Genomic DNA, 21,390 nt, shown 5'->3' with positions numbered 1-21,390 from the left:
GAAGTATTTTGTGGCTGTTCAACAGCTATGTTTTCCAAGTATCTCTCCCGGGGAACTGAGGTCTGGGCAGGATCCCCAAGTCACCCAAAGCTCCTCTGACATCCTTGAGGCATGTAAGTGCGTGCCTTTGCCTGCCCCAGGCCTGCCCACATCCTCACTCCTGCCTCACACCCCTAGAGACAGAAAAGGAAGCACTGACCTGAGGTTCCAGTGACAGCGCTGCTGTTGCTCTGTGGCCTCTCCAAGTCGATCAGCAGCTCATCGGCATCGTTTTCACTGGTGGTGGCTCTCTCCTGCTCCTTCCCACTAAGGTCCAGGGCAACCGCGGGGCCCCGGATGACCTCTTTTGAGACATAGCAGCATGCTAGACCCACCTCCTGCTCCAAGGCTGTGCGAGTTAAATAGCTTGAGTCGATGAGCCGGAGGTCACAGTACTTCAAAGACCTACACAGAAGTAATGATATTCTAGGTGAGTACATGTGGCCTTGACTCAAACCTCAGCTTTGTCACTCCTTCACTGTTGTGACCTCGCACTGGCCACATCCTTTTCGACACATCATCAAAATAAAACAGCCCTGGTTTGGGGCAGGTGATTTCCTCTCTGCCTGTCTGGCGGCCCTGCTTTGATGCAGAAACACTTCTCACTCTGGCTACCTTCCGGTCCCCAATTGCTAGGCAGTCTCTGGAGAATCAAAAGAAAGAGTCAAGGAAGGGTATGTGTTTTTCATCTGTGAGGAAAGCGATTCTCTTCCTTCTTGGCGACTGAAATGGTTAAGCATCAGCCAAATTTTAGACATATCAGCTTATCTGGGCAACTAATGAAAAATGAGACTGATTATCACATCGTACCTGGGAAAGGTTTCTCCAAGAGGATCTTTGCCAGTTAATATCACAATACAAGGCAGACCTTCTAAATCCTGGTATGTCCGAGGGGTCCACTCTTCTGGTTCATTTCCTCTCCAGGTCTGTAGAAAGGGACCCATATGATAAAATTAAAACTCCTTATTTAAGTTTCTACCTCTGAAAAGGTTTCTAGGTCCAGATTTTATATGCATTTGTGCCTCCAAATGGCTTCCTGTGTGTGTGTATGTGTACATATACTAAATTGCTACTAAAAAGCATAACAAAGCACTCTAGAAGAATGTGGCCTTTAGTTTTATCTCAGCAGGATAAAACAGTAGATCTTGGTGTCTATCATGCAATAGGCACACACAGGCCAAAGAAGCATACAATGTGTACTAACTGGGTTACACTACCTGACTCAAGGCTCTTTTTTTTTTTTTTTTTTTTTTTTGACTCAAGGCTCTTAAACACTCTTTTCTTCATGAAAATTCAAGACAGTTGCAGTTACGAATGATTAATAAAAGCATCTCAACAAAACTCTGAAAACAGACATTTTCTCCAAGAAAATAATGACATTAGCTACCCTTGGTGGTTGTTCCACCCCCCTCCCCCACGATTGACTTTCAAAATAAGTGACAAGTAATAGTTGGCTTAAGCCTCTCAAAAGTCTCTCTCAAGAAGGTTAACACTATAACCAAATCTGGACCAATAAGCAAACAGACAAACCGTGTCCCTTACTTAGAAGAGTAATGCAGTTAGCTTATGATTTCACAAATAACTCTTAAGCATCAACTTCTGATACAGAGGAACACATATATACCCGTGCGTGTATATTTTCAATAAATGGAACGCCAATCAATGAGAAGAAAAAAAAATCCCACCAACTTGAAAGATATTCAAAAGTGAAAAGATCTTATAGATTTTTATATTTTAGAGCAGAAAGAAAATAGACTACCTCTTAATGGATAAAGTGGTTTCTACCATGTTTTATAAGGTGTCTAGCATATCTAACTGTGCTCATAACAGCTTTCCAGTAGGAGTTATTATAGGAAATGAACTGACATTTCTAATACTGCTTTAGGGAAAAAGAATAAGAGGTGTTAGGAAATGCATATACTTTATTTTAAAATAGGTACTTCTTTTGCTAAACACAAAATGGGATGAGAAAAAATTTAACAGGCAAGAAATGATGTAATAGGATTTTATTCATGATTTGTTGGTGTCTAGATAAAACAGGCTTTAGAAATAAATATACTCATAATTATTCGAATAAAATGTATGTAATTTTTAAAATAGAAAGTGCTCTAACCTTATTGCCCAGTCTTCTATCATATATTTGCAAACTGATGGTCAATAAATGGATCTACATAGCTGTTTCCAGACTGGAGAGACTTTTCTTATCTTAGAAAATAAATCTATCCAGGTGCCTGGGTGGCTCAGTGGGTTAAACATCTGACTCTTGATTTCAGCTCAGGTCTTGATCTCAGGGTTATGAGTTCAAGCCCTGCATTGGGCTCCACGCTGGGTGTGAAGACTACTTTAAAATAATTAATCTATCAAAAATATTCTTTAACTTTTAGAACAAAGATACCTACAAAAATTCAGTTTTTCATACATTGTCATGTCAGAGTGAATAATAACACTTTGATTTAAAGTAGAAAATTCTGGGAACAGGAATCATTTTATTTACATAACCTTTGCATTGAACTTATGGTGTTCCTGAATGAATTTTATCTCCCAGAAGCCATCCATTGGTCATGGTTCACAAAAAGTGAGGTTGTTATAATGATGGGATAAGGGACACTATGTTTTACTCTACAAAACGATTTATTTTCAAGAGATTCAAATAATCTTAAAGAAGTCTTGCTTTTAACTCTTGACCAATCAGAAGCCATACCACTATAACATGCTTTTCCGTTCCTCTGCTAGTTCTGATGAATGATGGCTGTAGTTCTTAGATGGACTGACCATACCCTCAGGATGATTTCACTCCAGAGCACTTGAAACAATACAAAAGACTGGGTGGGTGGGCACTCAGTTCAAGGACAATATGGGCTCAAGGCCAAGGAAATTTGATGAAAGCTTCCAGGCCTTCTGGAATAACTGATTTATTTAGATTTAAGCCTTGTATCCTTCTAGACTGCTTGTCATCACTTATAAGTTAATCACAATACATTGCAGGATAATTAGAGGGAAACACAAAAATAAGGCCATTCAATGGAAGACGAGGCAGAGGATGTTAGCCAAGGCCACAGATAAAAGGCACACCCACTCACCCATGCCATCCTGACAATGGTAAGGGAAGTTAGTAACTTAGAGATAAACATGTGAAGGGACATCTGGGTGGCTCAGTCAGTTAAGCCTTTGACTCTTGATTTTGGCTCAGCTCATGATATTAGGGTTGTGGGATTAAGACCAGGGTTGAACTTGCTCAGTGGGGAGTCTGCTTGAGGATTCTCTTTCCTTCTCCTTCTGCCCCTCCCCTTGCTTGTGTTCTCTCTATCTCTGTCTCTGTCTCTGTCTCTCTCCCTCCCTCCCTCAAATAAATAAAATTAAAAAAATCAAATAAATAAATCTTTAAAAAAAGAAGGAAGGAAATGCGTGAAGCAGAAACCACCTGGTAAGTGGCAGTGTTGCTTAGGATGTGAACATTTCAATGGGATTTCATATTTTTACTTCCACACAAAGAAAGAGTGTAAACGGGATGGATTGATATGATCCAGTGGTTTTAAGAATATGTAAATCTCTCTTTTTTTTTAAAGATTTTATTTATTTATTCATGATAGTCACACAGAGAGAGAGAGGCAGAGACACAGGCAGAGGGAGAAGCAGGCTCCATGCACCGGGAGCCCAACGTGGGATTCGATCCCGGGTCTCCAGGATCACACCCTGGGCCAAAGGCAGGCGCCAAACCGCTGCGCCACCCAGGAATCCCAGAATATGTAAATCTCTTTTGTGTGATTGGTGCTTGGCAGCTACTGATACATTTTGAGATATGACCATTTTGAAAATTAGTTGGGCCTCCCTTCACATATGGCATGCTCTCAGAACAGTGCTCACAAAACAACTGCAGTCTAAAGGCCCCGAAGGTAATTCTGATGTGCTAGCAGCCAGTTAGGACTCTTGATCTCAGGGTTGTGGGTTCAAGCCCCACACTGAGTATAGAGATTACTTAAGGAAATTAAAAAAAAAAAGAAAAAGAAAAAAGAAGAACCTCAGGTCTTTATTATGGTTTTCAAAGTTTGGCCCAGTGGGGTGAATTAATTAGGACCTGCAGATTTATACTGACTTAGTGATTGGCACTTCTGAAGACTCTGAACAAATCACCTCAACAATAGATGGCTACACTTGACCAGTGTCATGGAAACCCAGAGAAGATTCTGCAGCCTCATATCCTCTTCAACCATCTCCCTGAAGATTATTTGTCTTTCCAGATTCTTCAATCATTAGTATCATTTAAATTGTCTCAAGGCATACATCTCAATGAATTATACTGTAAGAAGAGTTTTAGGACTCTGATTTGTTATTTATCCTAGAAATCTTGCAGTTATTTGTGAACATTATATCTACATATGAAAAATAAATGTTTCAGCTTACACTAAATACAGGGTTTCTGTTGTTATTATTTATTTGTTCCAGTTGCTTATCAACTAATATATTTTGTTTGCGTTTTGGATTATTCAGTTTAGGTTAGATGATAGGGTTCCATAAAACAGGCTTATGTTTGCAAAATACTTTATGAACACTGAATAATATCCTCAGATTAGGGCTCTTTGAGATCAGACAGTCCAACTCTCCTTTTGCAGATGGGAAGCTGCAGCCCAGGGGGAATGTGAAAATTCTTTTCATAAAATTTGTGCCCAACTTGATTTTCCTTAATCCAATTTAGCTCAGTATTTAGTGTGCAAGGTAGAGATACCATGTCGGTCTAACTCACACATACAGTACTTAGCTTGGTGTCATAACCATATATATGCTCAGCTATTCTATTAAATGCTTCCTAATGGCCTGGCCATGTTAGATTATAAAAGTTCCCAGAAAAACCTGAGCAGAGTATAAAGTAGGGAGTTATATTAGTTGATTCAGGAACTCTGCCTACCAGGAGGGGTTTAGGAAAAGCAGTCCTGCCGGCCATGCGAGGGGAGTGGGCCGTGCTCATGCACTAATCTCTCTTCAGGAGGCTTGGAGGAGTCAGACCAGCAAGCCTTGGGCAGGGTGTCAGAGCAAGTTCAACGAAGCAACAAACTCTTGAAGAATCCACATGCAAGAGGGTGGGGAATAGCTCTATATGATTCCTAAAGATAGCACAGAATACTTTACCTACCGACTCTAGACCTGAACTGACAGGCTAGGTAGACAGAAAAGAATTCGTGAATTATTGTCACTTAAAGGCGAACCCATAGAGGTCTGAGAGAACAGCTTACCTTTTTTTCTGAGAAAACAGATGGGCATGAGCTAGAGGCATCTTGAACAAGGTCAATAAACATGGGGTCAAATTGGGTCATCTCGTTTTTGCACCTGCAGTTGGAGAGCATAGAAGACCAACTGCAGGCACACACTAACAAAGGACTTGACAGATCTTAATAAACTGGCTCCAGTTAGGGAAATTTCCATGTCCCTTGGTTTAGCCTTAACACTGTCATGAAGTTAAAATCAACACATGTGCAAAACTGTCTTAAACTCAGGCCTCTGACCCACCTACTTGGGATTCCTAGAAAACAGAAACAAATGGTATTTCAAAGGAGACATGTCTGACCAATGCTGACCTTTAATCGAGCCACAAAGTGAGTTGCAACACTGAGTTCAGAGGCAGGGTTCCCAAGGATGATCTCAAAGCGATACTGTAGCCCCAGCTTGTCGCGCACTTCCTGCAGGCGCTCCTTGGCCAGCATCGCCAACTGCACGGAGGGCACCCTGATAATGAGCATGTGTCCCCTCCCACTTCGGGTTTTTCCTGGGGAGCTGATGAGGTCATCCATAATGCTGAGTGTTTCAGGTGTGCTGTGGTCTCGGAGTGACGCCATAGTAGTGAGAGCCATCAGAGCTTCTGAGTACTGTTGGATGAGAAGGTAGCAGCGGACGACCATGCTGTGCAGCCTGGGGTACCTTCAACAGAACACAGGGAGCTAGCACTTGGGCAGTAGGACAGGTTGGGACAGCAAGATCTTTGTGGGAGGAACACAGACCAAGCATGGTAGGAGTGGGTTACTGATCAGTGGTGGGCTTGAGCCCTCATGTGACCTTGGAGCCCATATCACTAGAAGGAAAAGCAGAGCTTTCAACTCCTGTGAGTCACAACCTGTTGGGATAGGCACAGTAAGTTGAGGTTTAGGGATGGTCTAGCGACCCTAGCTTCTCAGAGTATGGTCTATGGACCAGCAGCACTGTCCAGTAACAGTACAACCTGGGAGCTAGTTAAGAGTACCAACTTCCCCCATCCCAGATATCTGAATCATAACTCACATCCTGACAAGATTCCCAGGTGATTTGTATGCACATTAAATTTTGAGAAGCACTGGTCTAATTGGGTTATTTGTTAACAGAGGCATAATGGATCATCCTTGGATCCTAACCTCTCATTGGTGGCACTGAGTTAGAATGGTGGCGTTTTCACCTTACTTCTCTGATACTTTAGACTACAGTAAAGAAAATTGAGACATTAGTATCATGCTTGCAAAGTACGAGACATAAAAAATAATTGTTATTACTAATAATTGCTAATTTGAGGGTAGCCCCACAGATAGCAGTAACTGTATCTTCCCATAAAATGTGCCTTGGTGCCTGAAAAAACTTGCAGCTGCCTGGAGAAATAGCACCCCCCAGTGGTGGAGCCTCCTATCATCCGAGCCCTGCTGAGTCAAGGGAGCCTGGCAAGTAGGGGTGTCCTTGCCTCATCCCAACACCCACTGGTACTCCACCCCCACACAGTCTGGACTGCCAAGGAAGAGGATCACTTTGTTCAAATTGGCACTTTTTACAGCTACGGAGCAGGCAGGAAATTTATTTATGAGTTCTCAGAAAGCCAGGCCTGCTGGCAAAGAGGACCCCTTTGTAGGCATGAAGAGGTGCTGGCAAAATGAGGATGAGCCTGTGAACTTTCTTTCTGGTTGCCAGCTGGTAGGACAAGCAGCCGCCTAGCAGCTGGGTAGGCCATAGGGTGGTTCGCTTTTGTTCCACATTCTATTTAAGGTAAAACAAGTGGTCTGCCAGCCTTGCACAGAAAAGCCCAGGGTCAAATACCAGTTAGGGTCATCAAATGAATAGCGTGGTTTTTGAAGTACTTTAAAGTTGGCAAGGACCGTGGATGCCCTGGTTTTGACCACTCCCCTTTCCACCAGAAGGAGAGTGAGTTAAGTGGCTGAGAGAAACCTGGCTACTTGCCCAAGATCATGCAACTGGTCAGGGACAGAGCTGGGTCTAGACTCATTCAGGTCTCTGATAACATCTTACACTGTAAGGATATAGTAGATTGGGGAAAAGTGAAGAAATCCTTCAGTTCACTCAATCCTGGGCCAGTTCTTCAAATTCTCAATAAATCTTAGCTATTATTAGCTTGAGTGACTGGGTTGGAAGAAGTAAGCACATAAGATCCATGTTTAAAGCTTAATGTGTTTTGATGAGCCAGGTAGGAAAGCCAAAGTTAGTACACACGGTAACTTTGATCTATAGGCTTTTAGATCTCACATTCTGAAAGAAGTATGTACTTAGAAGTGAATCATCTTCACAATCTGTTATATTTGTACTGAACTGTAATTGTTGTTTTGTAAGTATTACTGAAGTTGTGAGAGAGGTTGACAGGATTGACTCTGAATGATGCTACTGGAAGGCAGGGTACTTTCCAAGCTGGTGGATACAGCAGGTGGGTGGGAAACACTTAAAAGGGAGATTCATAGGATGATTTTGAAAACATAAGATCATATGTACTGTGGAAGGATTAATGTCACAGTTAAGTCTCCTTAAATCCAACAGCTGCAAAAATATAAAATCCTACTCTCAGGCCACTCCTTTTGTTGGTGCCGCATAATAACTCACTTAGCAAAGGTATAGAACAGGTTGTTAAATAGGTGGCTTATGATCAATTGGAGCCAATTTGAAGAATGAGAGCTACTAAAAATTACAATGTGCCTCATCAAAGAGTCCATCTGCCCCCATCACTGGAAGTTCAGACAGAAAATTGCAATGGAGGGTGGGCGGGCGGGGTGGGGGCCCTATCAAATTACATAAATTCTAATGACTCTGTGATGCATCAAGTCTATAATTCAAGATCAGAGAGGAAAAAATAGGAAACCCTTTACTCTTCTGGAGTTTGACCAGGATTTGGGGAATAAAAATAAAGCAAAGGAGACAGGGAAGTTATGATCTCCCAAAGTCAAGGATTGGAGGAGGCGCTGAACTCACTTCAATGACCTATTTGCTCCTAATTTTCTCCAGTCTACACTCCAAATCTTTCATAGTAAAGTTTTTACTTAGTCATCTAAGGGTACATGCCTGTGGTGGATAGTGGGGAAAAGAGAAAAATGAAGAAGTATAGGGTATGGTGGGGGAGGCCAAACCTCAGAGGAATGGTCTTTAACCAGCAAATCCCACTGTCTATCTAATCCCCTGGTGGTAGCAGTAAAGCATGCTTGGAGATGCTGCAGAGCATGGAAAGTGGTTCTAAGTCCCACTTTCGGTCGCTAGTTTCCTTTTTGAGTCTCAGATGATCATAGAAAACCTATAAGAGTAAAAGGTCATCTAAGGAGAGGCTATTTTAATTCTGCCTGTGCATGTCATCTGCACTGCTGGAGCTCCACCAAACCCCCTGTGACAATGACACACGAAACTTTCGGCTATTTTAGACACACAAGTGCAGCTAAAGTGAAAGCTGAAGGTCCTTACTTACCTCTCCAAGAGTGTGTTCACCATTTTTTCAAAAGTCTCATCACATCTCAGAAGTGGGCTTGTGATTCCCCACTGTAGAGACTTACTGTATTCGTTCAAGCCGAAGTACAGCTTCTCTTGGCAGCTCATGTCCTCCTGATTCAAAATAGAGCCAAACCCAATGAGGAGAGGATACAATGTATCTTGTTTTCTAGGGGTGGGAAGAAATCCCTGCAATACGTTATTTCCTGGAAGGTTAAAAAATTGTGAATAAACAAGTGGGACTATATCAAACTAAAAAGCTTCTGCATAGCAAAAGAAGCCTCAATACAATGAAAAGACAACCTATAGTACAGGAGAAATATTTGCAAATCATATATCTGATAAGGGATTAGTATCCAAAATATATTTTTAAAAACTCACATAACCCAATAGCAAAAAACCCAAACAATCAAAAATGGGCAGAGGAACTGAATAGATGTTTTTCTAAAGAAGACATACAAATGAAAAGAAAACCAAAGCTGGGGGCATCACTATACCTAACTTCAAGCCGTATTACAAAGCTGTGATTATCAAGACAGTATGGTACTGGCATAAAAATAGACACATAAAAAACAGATCAATGGAACAGAATAAAGAACCCAGAAATGGATCCTCAATTCTATGGTCAACTCATTTTTGACAAAGCAGGAAAAAATATTCAATGGAAAAAAGACAGTCTCTTCTTTTTTTTTTTTTTAAATCTTTATTTATTTTATTTTATTTATTTATTTTTTTATTTATGATAGTCACAGAGAGAGAGAGAGAGAGAGAGGCAGAGACACAGGCAGAGGGAGAAGCAGGCTCCATGAACCGGGAGCCCGACGTGGGATTCGATCCCGGGTCTCCAGGATCGCGCCCTGGGCCAAAGGCAGGCGCCAAACCGCTGCGCCACCCAGGGATCCCAAGACAGTCTCTTCAATAAATGGTGCTGGGAAAATTGGACGGCCACATGCAGAAGAATGAAACTGGACCATTTTCTTAAACCATACACAAAGATAAACTCAAAATGGTTGAAAGATCTAAATGTGAGATAAGAATCCATCAAAATCCTAGAGGAGAACACAGGCAACAACCTTTTTGAACTTGGCCACAGCAACTTCTTGCAAGGCATCTCTAAAAGCAAGGGAACCAAAAGCAATAAAGAACTATAGGGACTTTATCAAGATAAAAAGCCTCTGCACAGCAAAGAAACAGTCAACAAACTCAAAGACAACCTACAGAATGGGAGAAGATATTTGCAAATGACATATCAGATAAAGGGCTAGTATCCAAGACCTATAAAGAACTTATCAAACTCAACACCCAAGAAACAAACAATCCAGTCAAGAAATGGGCAGAAGATATGAATAGACATTTCTCCAAAGAAGACCGACACATGGCCAACAAGCACATGAAAAAATGCTCCACATCACTTGCCATCAGGGAAATACAAATCAAAACCACAATGAGATACCACTTTACACCAGTGAGAATGGCTAAAATCAACAGGACAGGAAACAACAAATGTTGGTGAGGATGCGGGAGAAAGGTGAACGCTCCTGCACTGTTGGTGGGAATGCAGACTGCTACAGCCACTCTGGAAAATAGTGTGGAGGTTCCTGAAGAAGTTTAAAATACAGCTACCCTACAACCCAGCAATTGCACTACTGGGTATTTATCCTAAAGACATTGATGTAGTGAAATGACGGGACACCTGCACCCCAATGTTCACAGCAGCAATGTTCACAATAGCCAAACTGTGGAAGGAGCCACGATGTCCTTTGACAGATGAATGGATAAAGAAGATGTGGTATATATACACAGTGGAATACTACTTAGCCATCAGAAAGGATGAATACCTACCATTTACACATCAGAACTGGAGGGTATTATGCTGAGTGAAATGAGTCAATCAGAGAAAGACAATTATCATATGGTCTTATTCATTTGTGGAATATAAGAAATAGTGAAAGTGACCATAAGTGAAGGGAGGAAACTGAGTGGGGAAAAATCATGAGAGACTCCTAACTCTGGGAAACAAAGGGTTGCAGAAGGGGAGGTAGGTGGGGGGATAGGGTAACTGGGTGACAGGCATTAAGGAGGGCATGTGATGAGATGAACACTGGGTGTTATACTATATGTTGGCAAACTGAATTTAAGTAAAAAAATTTAAAAGACATACAAATGAAAAAAAAAGACATACAAATGGCCAATAGGTGCATAAACATGTACTCAACACTGCTAATCATCAAGGAAATGCAAATAAGAATGAGGATCTAATGTATAAGATGGTGACTATCATAATGGGATATCACCTAAACACCTGTTAATTTTTTTAAGTAATATCTAAGCCCTACATGAGCTTGAACTCAAAACCCCAAGATCAGGAGTCACATGCTCCACTGACTGAGGTAGCCCGGTACCCCATCTCACACCTGTTAGAATGGCTGCTATCAAAAGAAAAATAGATGACAGATGTTGGCAAGGATGTGGAGAAAATGAACCCTAATACTTTGTTGGTGGGAGTGTAAACTGGTACAGCCAATTGTGGAAAACAATATGAAGGTCCCTCAAAAAATTTAAAAATTAAAAATTGAGGGACACCTGGGTGGCTCAGTGGGGCGTGATCCTGGAGGCCCGGGATCGAGTCCCATGTCGGGCTCCCTGCATGGAGCCTGCTTCTCCCTCTGCCTGTGTCTCTGCCTCTCTCTCGCTCTCTCTGAATAAATAAATAAATAAATAAATAAATCTTTAAAAAAAATAGAGCAAAAATAAATTAAGCAAACAAGCAAGCAAACTGGTAGTTGCTAGAGGAGAGGGGGATGGAAGGATGGGTGAATTAGATAGAAGGGATTAAGAGGTACAAATTTCCAGTTACAAAATAGATAAGTCCACAGAGATGAAAAGTACAGCATAGGGAATATACTCAATAATCTTGTAATAATGTTGCTTGATAACAGATGGTGACTACACTTATCATGGTGAACAGTGAGTAATGTATAGAATTGTTGAATCATGTTGTACACCTGAAACTAACATAACATTGTATGTTAATTATAGTTCCATTAAAAAATATGTAAAATAACTAGTTACTAAAATAAATATATCACAATTTCATTTATCAATTATACCTCAATAAAGCTGAAAAATTGTATTTCATTATATAACCTGATAAAAAACTTTCCTGACATCATCTAATTATGGTAATTCAAAAAAGCCTATTATTTTACAAAAAATATTTATTTAAAAATGGAATCTACTTTTTTGCCTTCATAAACAGAATTCACTGTAATTAACCTCCTTGATGACTCAGTCATCACTATGAAATGAATAACTATTTTGGTACATGACACAAAGATTCCCTCAGAGGATCCTGAGATATATGACAAGATGTCCTTAAATGTAAATAGCCCCAGAAGATTAAGTAAGCTTTTTGAGTTCATGCATTTGCATTTTTTAAAAGTTTTCTTTCCTTTTTTCTACATAAACTTTCCTCAGTCATTTCTCCTAGCTGTCATGTGTCCTATGTGTTTTAGTCTTACTTTTATTTGTTATTTATTATGTATTGACACTTTTCTTTAAACACCCTCCAACTCATTTCATAAAGGTAACATAGCAGCTAAAAGCATATGTTAAAAGTAAATTAAGCAATCAGAGGAAGAAAAAGCAAGCTTAAGAGAAATAAGATTGGGCCAGGTATGAAGCTAGTACTCTCAAAAATGCACACAAGAAGTTTTTGCACATTTTGTTAGAAGTGGGCTACAAATTTGTTTCTGAGCTTTCCAGTAACCCAGAAAAACAGATAAGCAATTTTCCATATGACAGAAAATAAAGCACTATTTAATTGGCAGATTTTTTTTTTGTGGCCCCCAAAACCAGTTATTCTTGCTTGTTGGAACGGGATCTAATAAGATTAGAGGACCAGAGTATGTCCTTGTAAACAGTGGAGCCTCAGAGCATACATTGAGTGGCATCTATTTTGGAGGCTTGAAGTATTTTTATTTGTTCCCTCCTTCCCTTCTGGTTCTTGATTGAATTCTGGATATTGTGTCAAACAAGTCATTTCAGGATGAAAAAAATTATTCTGGATCCCTGGGTGGCTCAGCGGTTTAGCCCCTGCCTTCGGCCCAGGGCGTGATCCTGGAGTCCCGGGATCAAGTCCCACATCGGGCTCCCTGCATGGAGCCTGCCTCTCCCTCTGCCAGTGTCTCTGCTTCTCTTTCACACATCTCTGTGTTTCTCATGAATAAATAAAATCTTTAAAAAAAAACCAAAAACGTGGAAGTCAAAACAAGGCTTATTACAGACTTCCTTTTAAAAAAAAATATTCATCTGAGTTTCTCTCCTTATCTGGACTGCTGGCACGGAGTCAGTAGAAAAGCCTTCTCTTTTGTGTATATGGTTTTCACTTTCCTTCTCATCCTTGGTCCTGCTTCTTTGGGAAAATATAAAATCCCACTCTAAGCCTGCTCTTTTTCCTGATGTAGCATCCTTGCTAGACAGGATGCATCCGCTTGTCCTCATTTTAATTTCTCTTTCTTAGCAAAGTTATGGGATGGGTTATTAAACAGATGGCTTGCGATCAATTGGAGCCAGTATTTTTTTAGTTCAACTATAAAGATTTTATAGATTAAGAATTAGATATACTAAAAATAAGAATTAGACATGAATACTTTCCCCAATCTGTTAGGTTTGCATTAAACTGTAACTGTAGTTTCTAAGTATCATAAACCTTGTAATAGATGTCAATGGGACCATGCCTTATTTTTTTTAAAGATTTCATTTATTCATTCATGAGAGACACACAGAGAGAGGCAGAGACATAGGGAGAGGGAGAAGCAGGCTCCCTGTGGGAAGCCTGATGTGGGACTTGCTCCCAGGACCGCCCACCCCCTCAAGCCAAAGGCAGACACTTAACCACTGAACCACTCAGGCGCCCTGGGACCATGCTTTCAAATGTGTTTTACAAAGCTCTGAATAATGTTACTCGAAAGAAACATGGTGTCCCCAAAATTACAGATCATATGGAATCACTGTGTCTTTTGGAAACATGTCCCTTCTCCTACCAAAAAAAAAAAAAAAAAAAAGCCTCTCTCTTCTCAAATACTGCCCTCCCAGTGACCCTCACCCTGTAGCTCTTCCTGTTCCTCTCACTGCTGTCCTGTCCTTGCTTCTCCAGCCAAATGCTCTGCTCTACAGACACCGCTTCCTGGAAGGTCACCAAAGACTCCCGAGGCAAAATCCAGTGGCTTGTACTTATCAGTCCTCAGCAGTCCTTGGTCACTGCCCTCTTGGCAGTTAACTCTTCATTACCTTCCTCAACAATTTTCTCCACACCAGCTGCTTCTGTGATCATTTTTCTTGACAATATATTCCAATTCTACATCATAAAGCCCAGGCAGAAACTGCAAATTAGAATTTGCATCAGGCACTTGCCTCACCCTTAACTCATTCAAAATCCACCTCCTCTGCCCTCCACAGATCACTCTTCCACTTGAACTTTTATTCCAACTAAAGGCATCACTTCAAAGATATCTCAGACCTTTCCCTGTTCCCCAATAAAGAAATCCTAGAAAATTCACCATTTCTCCCATACTTTTTCTTGCTAGGGCTGCTGTTTACGTATTTGTTAATTTGAATCTGAATTATCAGAAAAGCCAGATGACTGATCTCCCCATTTTTAATCACTTTGATTTAACTTCTATCATGAATGAATTGCTTCAAAAGGCAGCCTCTCAGTATCTCCTAAAACTCAACATATGTGTTCATTTCCATATATATACCTAACAAAAATATATTTCTGTGTCTACTAAAAGGCATGTGCTAGAATGTATATAGCAGCAGTACTGGAATAAATGAATGTCACGGATAAGTGAATTGTGATGGTCAGCCAGTGTAATCTATATGTAGCAATAGGAATGTCTTATGACTCATGCAAGATAGAGAAGAATCTCACAAACAATGCTGAGCAAAGGAAACTATATACAAAAGAGTGTATACTGTATTATTCCATTTATAACAAGTTCAAAACTGGGCAAACCAAATCTATGGTGTAAGGGGCCAGAAGAGTGTTACCCTTTGGTGGTGCCTGTTTTGCAGGGTAGTGGTAATGTTCTATTTCTTCATCTGGGTGCTGGCTCTACGGGTGCTTTCAGTTTGTGAAACTTTACATTGTTCGTATAAAAATAAATGAAATATGTATTTCTGATAATATAATTGACTCTTGAACCACATAGGTTTGAACTGCGTGGGTCCAGTTACCTATGATTTTTTTTTCTACAAAAAACTTTATTGTTTTCATTTTGTGCAGAGCTTGGGGGAGGGCTCCAGGCTGGTTAAAAAGCTGCTTAGTGGTTGCAGGGAGAGGCTGGACACCCAGAGGGATGCAGATGGGTCCCTCAAGGGCCACTGGGCTCCACAGGCTCCTAGTTATCATGCTTGAAAGTGAGCCTTTGGAGCCCTTGGGGGCCAGCCAGCCTGCAGAAGTTAGTCAGGTAGTCATCCAACTTCTCAATGAGTTTTACTTCCTCATCTAGGAAGTGGTTCTCTAGGAAGTCATAGAGATGGGGGTTTGTGTGGGCAGAACCCAGAGCAGAGCAGACAGATCCAGAAGGCCCTGGTTCAGATTCTTCTCCAGGACTAGGCATCCAGAGTTTTACCTCACTCATCTTGAAAGGGCTTCCATATGTCCTGAAGAGGGCATGGCTGCCATGCCGATTTTGTATCTGCAAAAGACACTAGGTCCTCCAGAGCCACATGGCTGAGGTTGGAACAGAAGCCCGGGGAGAGGTAGGCACTGGAGCCCTGAGGATGTATGTTGACCAGGCAGGTGAAGGCGGCCTCCACCTTGATGGAGTCATTCTGATGAATCCAGGAGCTCATGGTTGATTGGCAATAAGGACCTAAGCTCAAAAACCGATGATGGCTAGTCCTAGAGCCAGAGGATGGCTAAGAAGATGGTTCTGAGCTTGCAACTCAAAAAGAGATTGGAGGGTGGCAGGAGGCTGGAAGAAGGGGCATCCCTGGGTCTGTTCCATCCAAACACTGTTGAAGCAAGAGACAGATCTGCAGGACCATCAGTTGCTCTGCCTATATGTGGATTTTTTACAGCACAGTACTGTAAATGTATTTCCTCTTCCTTATGATTTCCTTATCACTTTCTTTTCTCTAGCTACTTTACTGTAAGAATACAGTATATAATAATATACAAAATAGATATTAATTGACTGTTTATGGTTTGCTAAGGCTTCGAGACAACAGCAGGCTATTAGTAGATAAGTTTGGGGGGAATCAAAGTTATATGTGAATTTTCAACTGTGCAGGGGTAGGTGCTTCTGACTTCTGTGTTGTTCAAGGCTCAACTGTATTTTTTATTTTTTATTTTTTAAAGGGTTTTTTTATTATTTTTTTAAATTTTATTTATTTATGATAGTCACAGAGAGAGACAGAGAGAGAGAGGCAGAGACATAGGCAGAGGGAGAAGCAGGCTCCATGCACCGGGAGCCCGACGTGGGATTCGATCCCGGGTCTCCAGGATCGTGCCCTGGGCCAAAGGCAGGCGCTAAACTGCTGCGCCACCCAGGGATCAACTGTATTTTTTATAGTACTATGCCCTTATGAAAGGGCATTGTTAATCCTATGTAGTAAGTGTAAACTTTGCCAGCCTGCACTTCAAGTCTCCATGTGTATATTTCCAGGTTTCTTTTCATCCCCCTGTGTTCTCTGAAAAATCCCCGTGTTTCCTTCTCTGTGGAGCTGCCCAAGCTCACAGCGCCCAGTCCTTCCTCTCTTGAAAGGCCCATCCACTATGCTCTCTACATGTCCCCTTTCCTAGTTCTCTCAAATGGGTGGGACTTCTCCCTCCTTTCAAACCTCAGAGTATTTTGGTTTTTAAAAACTGTCTTATTATACTGGCTTTTGTTTTTAAAAATAAAAATTGTATATATTCAAGGTGTACAACTTGATATTTTTTTTTGAAATTAAGATATAATTGACATGTAACATTGCATTCGTTTTCAGGTTTACAACATAATGATTCTATATATGTATAGGCATACCTTGGAGATTTGAGGGTTTGGTTCCAGACCACCACAATAAAGCAGGTGGTCATTAAAATGAAGAACTGTTTGGTTTTCTAATACACACAAAAGTTATGTTTATACTATACTGTAGTCTATTAAGTGTGCAATAGCATTATATCTGAAAACCAATGTACATACATTAGTTAAAACATACTTTATTGCTTACAAATGCTAACCATCATCTGAACTTTCAGCAAATCATAATCTTTTTGCTGGTGGAGGGTCTTGTCCTGATGTTGGCTGCTGACTGATCGGGGTGGTGGTTGTTGAAGGCTGGGGATGGCTGCGGCAATTTCTTTACGTAAGACAACAATGAAGTTTGCCACATCAAAGGATTTTTCTTTTTATGAATGATTTTTCTGTGGCATGTGGTACTGTTTGATAGCATTTCACCACAGAACTTCTTTGAACATTGGAGTCAATCCTCTCAAACCCTGCCACTGCTTTCCCAGCTAAGTCCTTTGTTGTCATTTCAATAATCTTCACAGCATCTTCACTGGGAGTAGATTCTATCTCAAGAAACCACTTTCTGTGTTCAGCCTTAAGAAGCAACTTCTTATCATTAAAGTCTTATGATCTTGTAACAGTTTAGTCACACCCTCAGTCTCCACTCCTAATTCTAGTTCTCTTGCTATTTCTACCACATCACTAGGGACTTTCTCCACTGAAGTATTGAACTTCTCAAAGTCGTCCATGATTTTGGAATCAACTTCTTCCAAACTCCTGTTAATATTGATATTTTGACCTTCTCCTAAAACCATGAATGTCTCAACGATCTAGAATGGTAAATTTCCTTCCAGAAAGTTTTCAACTAATTTTGTCTAGATCCATCAGAGCAATCACTATCTATTACTGCTACTATAGCCTTATGAAATGTACTTTCTTGAATCACAGGTCTTGAAAATTGAAGTTACTCCTTGATCCATGGGCCACAGAATGGGTGTTGTATTATCAGGCATGAAAACCACATTCATTTCATTGTACATCTCTGTCAGAGCTCTTGGGTGATCAGGTGTGTTGTCAATGAACAGTAATATTTAGTTCACATTTTTTTAAAGGTTTTATTTATTTACTCATGAGAGACACAGAGAGAGAGAGGCAGAGACAAAGGCAGAGGGAGAAGCAGGCTCCCCACCAGGAGTCTGATGCGGGACTTGATCCTAGGACCCCGGGATCATGACCCGAGCCAAAGGCAGATATTCAGCCACTGGGCCACCCAGGTGCCCCTTAGTTCACATTCTTACATGGATATGGAATTGTGCCACAATGCTAAATCTACTATTGTGTTTACAATAGAAACATCATGGATCAATGATCATAGATCATCATAATAAATATAATAATAATGAAAAAGTCAGAAATATTGTGAGAATTACCAAAATGTGACACAGAGACATGAAGTGAGCAAATGCTGTTGGATAAATGGTGCCAACAGACTTCCTTGATGCAGGGTTGCTACAAATATTCAATTTGTAAAAAATGAAATATCTGCAAAGTGCAATAAAACAAAACATAATAAAGTGAGGTATGTCTGCATATATATTGCAAAATGATCACCACAGCAAGTCCATCAGCACATATAATTTTTTTTCTGGTGATATGAACTTCTAAGATCTACTCTCTTAGCAACTTTCAAATATACCATACAATATTAACTATAGTCGCCATGCTGTACACTACATCCCCAGGACTTCTTACTTTAAAACTGGAAGTTTGTACCTTTTGACCCCATTTATGCATTTCACTCACCTCACTCCTGCCTCTGGTAATCACCAAATTGTTTTCTCTATGTATATCTTACTCTGTTTTGGGTAACAGTCACTTTAATATGCACCTGCTTTCTCCTTTAAAGAGTCTCTCTGTGTGTTCTTGGATCTAATACGAGATCTAATACAAGCCTACAAATGCGCAGTATTTTTTAAACTGAATTACTCTGCTTTTCTCAATTTTTCCTTTTTGAGGACACTGGCCTCAGTATAACAAAAGGAGGCAATGGTTAGGAGCTTCTTCCCTAATGTGTAAGGGTGTTGTAAATTAGATTCAAAGTTTTTATCTTTTTTCTATGCTGATCTCAATTTCATAGTGATGATTTAAAAAAAAACTTTATTAGAATATAAATCCCTTCCCCTCAATTATTTTGATTAGATCTTGGACATCAAATTTTTAATTCATAAATACTTCACTAGATGCCTCTAAGATAAGAATCTTTTTAAAAATATAATCATATGCCATTATTGCACCTAAAAAGTAACCGTAGTCATAGAAATGACTTCTTAAAAATATTTATTTATTTATTTATTTATTTATTTATTTATTTTAGAGAGAGAGAGAGAGAGCAGATACAGGGGGATGGGCAGAGGGAGATGGGGAGAGAATCTCAATCAGATTCCATGCTGAGTGCATAGCCTGACATGGGGCTCCATCTCACCACCTCGAGATCATGACCTGAGCTGAAATCAAGAGTCAGACACTCAACGGACTGAGCCACCCAAGCACCCAGAAATGACTTCAAAGGAAAATTATTTTAAGCCTATTTCCCTATTATTTCATCTCAGAAGAAGGTAAAGGGCAGAAGTTATGAGTTCTTACTTTCACTGGCGTGATCCTTTCCAGGAAAGACAACACCAACATGGTAAATTAGGATAGTTCTCTCCCCTGCCCCCCAACAATATATTGAAACTGAACATTTAATGGTAAAACTTTTGGCTTAAAAAACAATCTTTCCTTTCATCAGTTCTATTGATAATCCCATTCTATGTCAGGGCAACTACTTGGGTCACCTTCAGGTGCATGCTACACCCCTGCGCTTTAGACCCTCAATCTCACCTGTAACTTGACATCCAACTGACAAAGATGCCATTGAGAAGATACTACAAAGTGAGAGCTCAAAGCAATCTCTATGTGATAGTAAACACATTGAGATAGTTGTCACAAGGGAGGCATGGTTGATGCCAACATGATTCAATGACCTGAGTTTACTTGACTGCAAAGAACAAACCAATACTCAAAAATAAGAGCTGCACACAACAATGAAATGCTCTGAGTTGATAAATGAATAAATGTTATTTTTATGTAAGACATATCTGGCATCCTTTACTTAAACATGTTTATTTAAAAATATCATTATGTTCAATAATTTTGAACAAAGAATCCATTGCTTGATGACTAATCTTCATTGGTTTTTTTATGAAACACTCATTTCTTTTCTTTTCTTTTTAAAAGATTTTATTGCTGAGTGAAGTAAGTCAGTTGGAGAAGGACAAACATTATATGTTCTCATTCATTTGGGGAATATAAATAATAGTGAAAGGGAATATAAGGGAAGGGAGAAGAAATGTGTGGGAAATATCAGAAAGGGAGACAGAACGTAAAGATTGCTAACTCTGGGAAATGAACTAGGGATGGTGGAAGAGGAGGGGGGCGGGGGGTGGGAGTGAATGGGTGACGGGCACTGGGGGTTATTCTGTATGTTGGTAAATTGAACACCAATAAAAAATAAATTTAAAAAAAAAGATTTTATTTATTTACTTGAGAAAGAGAGAGAGAAAACATGAACAAGTGGAGGGGCAGAGAGAGAAGCAGGCTGTCCACTGAGCAGGGAGCTGATCTCAGGATATTGGGATCATGACCTGAGATGAAGGTAGACGCCCAACCGACTGAGCCACCCAGGTGCCCTCTTTTCTTTGATAGTATCTTTATCACACACTGTATAGGTCATAGAAAATATTTTCCAGGTGTTAGGGGTTGGAGCCAAAAAAACCCATAATGTCCTGAACATGTACAACTTTGAGATGATTGCTCTCCACACATTAATTACTATTAATGAGTAATTTAAAATAACAGTATCATAATTCCCTATTTCAACCAGAAGACTGAGAACTGATTACAAGAAAAAATATAGTTCCTGGGGGAACAGGAACATAATTTAGTCATAGATCAGCAAGACTGAAACATAACAGAAGAGCCATTCAAAAGGACAATAAAATTTCCACATCTCAGATTGAAATTAATCATTTAAAGTCATAAATATAATCCAGGTTATTGGTGGCCATATAAGATAATATCACATTTTTGGGGGGAAAATTATATGGGATAGATAATTTTGTATCTGCATGATAACCTAAAAAAGAACATAATCAGATTTATATAGGACACTACTCACTAGTTTTTAATCTTATAATAATTGTAATTATATGGAACTTTTTAGGAGATAAAACTTTATGTTAGATTTTTGAACTCTTGTATTATTTTACAAAGCCATGACCATATTTTATTACAAGATTCTGCTCCCTGGGGAACTGAGAACATGAGTGTATCAGAGCAGAATAGAGACTCACCATGCTGTCCAGCTGTATCCAGTGAACCTCATTGCTGGAGCTGATTCGAGACTGTTGGGTCTGTAGCGTGTATGGGAAGGAGCTAACCTGGAGCACCAGCAGGTTGAAAGCTTCCAGGACTTCTCTGCAGTTAATGACTCTGTCAGCCAAACCATGACTGGGTTCACCATGTGACAAAGAACCGGAAATGACACTGTAGAAATATTGAAAGCCACATTAATACTTCCTAATTTAAGGGATTAGGTACA

General features: G+C 40.1%; 1 protein-coding gene across 9 annotated transcripts in view; it reads right to left on the bottom strand.

Annotated features, from left to right (window-relative positions):
- GREB1L (GREB1 like retinoic acid receptor coactivator) overlaps positions 1-21,390 on the bottom strand; it is a 269,293-nt gene that overhangs the window by 36,795 nt on the left and 211,108 nt on the right. For all 9 annotated transcript variants that reach the window (XM_072828988.1, XM_072828987.1, XM_072828985.1 and 6 more), the window contains 5 exons: positions 21,143-21,335; positions 8,726-8,859; positions 5,610-5,949; positions 850-965; positions 200-444 (listed from right to left, as the gene is read on the bottom strand). In XM_072828988.1, coding sequence (XP_072685089.1) covers positions 200-444; positions 850-965; positions 5,610-5,949; positions 8,726-8,859; positions 21,143-21,335 — 1,028 coding nt within the window. The remainder of the gene's footprint in view (positions 1-199; positions 445-849; positions 966-5,609; positions 5,950-8,725; positions 8,860-21,142; positions 21,336-21,390) is intronic.

This window comes from Canis lupus, chromosome 6 (genome assembly GCF_048164855.1).
Source record: "Canis lupus baileyi chromosome 6, mCanLup2.hap1, whole genome shotgun sequence".
Lineage (NCBI taxonomy): Eukaryota > Metazoa > Chordata > Mammalia > Carnivora > Canidae > Canis > Canis lupus.
This window is presented reverse-complemented; position numbering and strand designations above follow the sequence as displayed.